Source organism: Argentina anserina, chromosome 1, assembly GCF_933775445.1.
Source record: "Argentina anserina chromosome 1, drPotAnse1.1, whole genome shotgun sequence".
In the NCBI taxonomy this organism is placed as follows: Eukaryota; Viridiplantae; Streptophyta; class Magnoliopsida; order Rosales; family Rosaceae; genus Argentina; species Argentina anserina.
In genome coordinates this window covers 25,424-30,975 of record NC_065872.1, presented here as the reverse complement: position 1 = coordinate 30,975, position 5,552 = coordinate 25,424, and the positions used below count along the sequence as shown (strand labels likewise).

General features: G+C 35.6%; 1 protein-coding gene across 1 annotated transcript; it reads left to right on the top strand.

Annotated features, from left to right (window-relative positions):
• LOC126782641 (E3 ubiquitin ligase BIG BROTHER-related-like) lies at nucleotides 1–4,151 on the top strand. Its single transcript, XM_050507938.1, has 6 exons — nucleotides 1–365; nucleotides 877–1,198; nucleotides 1,309–1,349; nucleotides 2,787–2,828; nucleotides 2,908–3,029; nucleotides 3,103–4,151. Exons 1-6 carry the CDS (start codon nucleotides 129–131, stop codon nucleotides 3,272–3,274), a joined length of 936 nt encoding a protein of 311 aa, XP_050363895.1. The 5' UTR covers nucleotides 1–128; the 3' UTR covers nucleotides 3,275–4,151.
• The last annotated feature ends 1,401 nt before the right edge of the window (nucleotides 4,152–5,552 follow it).

The following is a 5,552-nucleotide window of genomic DNA, read 5'->3' as shown; positions in this document are numbered from 1 at the left end:
ACCTAGATCGAGATAATCAATCATATATATAGTCCGATCTTTCTTCCGCCTCATCGAAATAATCTTTCTGAAATATTCTGTGATTCAATTTCATATCGCTCGTTTCTTCCATTTTCTCTGCCTTTTGAATGGAGAACGACAACGCGAAATTGGTCCCTAACGGTGGACTCAAACCGAACCCCAGCAACAACCGAGAAGACAACCCTACTCTTAATCGTTGCGGAGACGAAGAAGAAGAAGAACAAGTGACTACCCAATTGCCGGAGCCTCCTTCTCCTAATGCCCCGCAGTCCTCAAGAACTCCCTTCACTAATCTCAGTCAGGTCGATGCTGACCTTGCTCTTGCTCGGACTCTCCAAGAACAGGTCCCTCAACTCACCGTTTGTAATTTATTTTGCTTATTTTTTCCCCGATGGTCTCTCAATTTTGATGAGGTGAACTTCGGTTGCCCTAGGATTTATTTTTTTAATAAAAGCCACGGTAGAATCTGAATTCTTGCCCATTTGTGCTGAAAACTGATACAAATTTATTTAGGCCTCGACTCACAGGTGTTTGATCCTTGCAAGTTGGGCCTGCATAATCAATCCCATTTTGCTATCCAACTTGTTTGTCAGCTAGTCTGTGTGTTAGTGGTGAATGATTCAGCCTAATGTGTAATTTTCTTTCATTACATTAATTTTTATCACCCATTGGAGAGCCTTGGTTTTATGTTATATGAATAACCATTGTTTAAATTGCTGTTGTCTTTCCTTTATCTAATCCTAATGTAAATGACATTCAATATCAACAATTTTTTCTTCACTGTTGTCTATTTTGGAAAAGTAGTGTTCTGCTTATTGTCTGAATTCTAATAATCTTTGATTGGATACTAAGTAGGAAAGGGCATACATGATGCTACGAATGAACAATGAAGAGAGCGATTATGGCAGTTGGGAAGCTGGAAGTTATGTGCATGGTGATGAAGATGATTTCCATGATGATACTGACGAAAATGATGATGATGGAACTGATGCTGATGATGAAGAAGAAGATGCATTTGATGTGCACGCTCATGATGATGGTGGAGACGATAATTACCCCAGTGTCGTTTATGATCCCACTGTTTTTTCAAGTGATGAGGCGTATGCAAGAGCCCTGCAGGATGCTGAAGAGAGAGACATGGCAGCTAGACTGCTGGCCCTTGCAGGAATTGATGACCGTGAGTGCTTGTTACTGCTGTAAATTTTACAGTGACTTTTATTCTATTGCTTGTGAAATTCGTGAACTGTTGTGATAATTTATGCTTCTGTCATCTTCTTATGTTGTCAGGTGAAGCTGAAGACACAGAGGATGAGGGAGGTAACTCACAGGTATTAAATTATTGCTAACTATTCGTTATCATAGCATCTACAAATCGATTTAATACTTCATACTGTGTTTGTTTATTTATATTTATTTTATATGTTCTATAAACAATTTTAAACTGTTTTGTTCTTTTAAATGACAATTGTGCATCATGTTAAGTATTGTGCTCGTCTGAATCCCATTTCATTTTAAGTTAGAGGTACTAGCACAACCTGATTACGCAACTTTGTAAACATAATAAACTTTCAAAAACTCATATATATATATATGTATGTTATTTTTAAAATTTTGAATTTCAGATGTTCAAGCTCCCTAAATGATACTTTGTCCAAAATTGCAGCATCTTTTTATGTACCAAGTATCATTGTTTTCTTTGACAGTAAGGATTCCCACCTCCGGTGCTGGTAAGGTCGGGACTGTGGTCGTCCGTCTCCGCTTTAGCTTTTCCTTTACTTCTCAGGAGTCAATTATTGTATATGTGGAAAAATAGGATTCGTTTTTATGTGCAAGATGAAGTAGTCAAACTTCCAGACCCATTTGATTAAATAAAATATCTAAAGAGTTATTAAAGAAATTAGATATATAGAAGGCAAGGGAAGACGGAGGAAGAGAATATGATTATAGATAGATCTAACACTATATATTATTGTAATTCCTTCACAAGTCTTATACTTTCTTAACCTCTCTTCTAATTCTCATCGTCAGCTTTTCTCTCTCAATAAAAGAACAAAAACCTCATGAATATTGAACTGATGATTGTATTGAACTCCAAAGTCATGTGAACTAATGAGTTTCTCTCCACGTGACTATATCAAGATTAAGAAATTGATGTGCTCTTTGATTATGTGATTATCATTCTATTTTTCACTCTTTTTGTGCTTAAGGAATTTTGATATGCACTTGTTTACTACATACTCACAGTTTCTTACTGTAAATTGTGTGTGAATAATTAAATGTGAATAGGACGTTCTAATACTTGTAATTTTACCATGCATCTTATACATAACTGTTATTGTTTTGAGGATTGTAGTGCATTACTAATTTTCACCAAATAATGTCCTCCACAAGATTTTTTTTTGTTTCTTACCCATTAATTTATGTTGTATGATTACCCTCATTTATATGGAGTATGGACTGTATGGGACTATGCTTGCCTTCACATCCAGAAGATTTGATCGTAGAGTTTTTGTCATCATAAGTGTGTGTGTGTTGCGTGTCATCTCTGGTCTTGCATTAGCTTATTTTTACAATGGAAGTTCCTTTATCCTCTACATGAATCAATAGAAGTTCCTTTATCATTTACAATGCAATTCTGCATTGAATCTATGTTTTTTTTACTGGTTGGTATATAGATTGCTGATGCAATATTTTATCCTTGTACTAGAGAAAACATTATCTGATTTTTAAGAAAACCTATGCATCTGACCAGTGTTGGATTGTAGGATGCATGGGAGGAGGTTGACCCAGATGAACTTTCATACGAGGTAAGCTGGTTCTGGATTCTATTGCATGCATTGGGGTTTTTTTTTGTCCTGTTATGTGAATATTACTAAATTATCTCAGGAGTTACTTGCGTTGGGTGAAGTTGTTGGATCAGAGAGCAGAGGGCTTCCTCCTGATACAATTGCTTCATTGCCTTCAGTGAGCTACAAGATGGGAAGTGGTCAGAATGGAATCAATGAGTCGTAAGCATGTTACTTGACTTTATGAACTTTAATCGAAGCTGTTTTTGTTTCTTATTTTGCACTACTGTTTCAGGTGTGTCATTTGTCGGATAGATTATGACGATGGTGAAAACTTAACAGTACTTTCTTGCAAACACACTTATCATTCTGAGTGCATACATAATTGGTTGAAAATAAACAAGGTATGCTTCGGAAGGTTGCTTTATCCTCTGTCACTCTATAGTTGTCAGTTTTCAAATAAATAGAATCTAGAATAAATTTAGTTCCTTTTGAGAAAGTGATAGTAGTCAGTTATCTGAAATATGTTTTTGGAGATCATAAACTTGTTAGATTTATGCAACATGTGGTTACCAAAGGCAGTGGGTTGCTATAACAATACTGCTGCTTTTGTAAGTATAGTGCACAGATATGTTAAATAAATTTGTAGAGTTTCCAAGTCTGTTTCGAGTGCCACTGATGATCGACCTTACTTTTTTTCTAACTTTGCAGTTGTTAATTTGATTCGTAAAAATCATTCAACCAGCACTTTTGGATTGTTTTAGTTATAAGAACTGTCAATCAGTTTGGCATTTGTCAGATTTGATTATGCATTTGTCAAAATTTGACATTTATCAAATTTAGATGCAACTGAAAATGTTTTGGTTTGTTAATTTAAGCAGGGATGTTAATGAAATTTTATGATCAACATCCATTGCATTCTAAATTAGAGGTTGAGATTAATTATATGTTTCTTGTTGTTTTTCCAGAGTTTTCTTTGGTCAAGTTTAGTTTTCTCAAGGCAATAACTGTCAATCATTAATAAGTTTTTGGGGTTCCTAGAAGTCATGTGTGGGACATGTATTGTTTGCCCGGTTCTAGCATTTTGTGTATCTATAATGTTGGTTTTGCTCCAACCACCACATGTGGTTGAGTGATAAGAGCCTCCTACTGTGGAATCCCACACCTGGGTTTGATTCTCATTGACGCTAATTGGAGTTTAAATCGTAATTTATTCTTGGTAACCAGGGGAAGAAACCCCCTGACACTGATTAATCTCTGGGCTTAGAAAGCCTTTGAGGACACCATGTGATCTCGATAAAAGTGTTGGTTTTGTTCTAGTCTCATCTGTGGCTCTGTAGAAGGGCCTCTACGTACTTTTGAAGACTGAAGAAGTTTGATTTTTTTTTTTTTGGTTATTTACAGTTTTTTACTTGAGCGATTGGTGAAGTCTTGGTGGGTGCATTCAATAATATGCTATGATGCCATGTCAATTTGCAGATTTATCAATTTCATTCAATCCCATGCTTTTGATCCAAATCACATGCACCCATTCACTACAACCCCAAAGTCCGCCCTTTTAAGTCCTTTAAAACTGATACTCCTAGGTTGTCCTACTTCAACCTTGTAGTTTTATTTCCAGATTTGGGATGTGTATTGACATCATTCGGATAAGTCAATTTGCTGGACTGCGATTAAATGATGAAAGTTTGGATTTATGAAAATTGTATACACACGTGCCCTAATATATATATATATATATATATATATATATATATATATATATATATATTAGAGTAAAGGATCATTGCAATTCAACTAATACTGGATGTCATAGGACGAAACTTCTTCTTCCTCAACATAGCACGCTGCTACAACTGATTTAAAATCGGAGCAATTCGATTAAGAATTGCTTTCTTCAATTTAATTTTGCAAAAAATTATTTTTAGTTAGTTTAAGAATGTCTCCCATAGACCCTTCTTGATTTATAAATAAATAAAATTTGCAGATGAAATCACGACATACGGTCCAGTTAATAAGAGTCGCACAGTACCCATATACCCAGATTTGATTAAATAAACCGTGTGAATGAGAAAAGGTTAAAAATATGGTATTTACTTTACTTTTTATTGTTTTTTTTAAATTAATGTGAAAAAATGGGTAGAAAATAGAAAAGGAAAAGAAAAAATAATAATACTGCCAATGGGAGGAAGGAAGACGGGACCGACTCGTGGCTTGTCCCTCAAATAACACAATTCCTAATTGGTTTTGATGTATTAAGCCCCAAATCGCAGTTTCGTTCGGTCTATCTCGTTGAATCAATCCGACACTCTCTCTCTGGGATCAAAGAGCTGCTGCTAGCCCTGCTCCTAGTAGTTGTTTGTTTCCATCATCCATCATCCATCATCCATCATCCATCATCATCATCATCATCATCATCATCATCATCATCATCATCATCATCATCATCATCATCATCATCATCATCATCATCATCATCATCATCATCATCATCATCATCATCATCATCTTCTTCTTCTTCTTCTTCTTCTTCTTCTTCTTCTTCTTCTTCTTCTTCTTCTTCTTCTTCTTCTTCTTCTTCTTCTTCTTCTTCTTCTTCTTCTTCTTCTTCTTCTTCTTCTTCTTCTTCTGCTGTTCTATGTTGATCGATCTCCTGCTGCCGATGCTTCCATAATGCTGTGCGATTGAGATATGAAGGATGGGATTGGAATCGGTTGGTGGTTTCCTGGGCTTAATTGGTCGCTT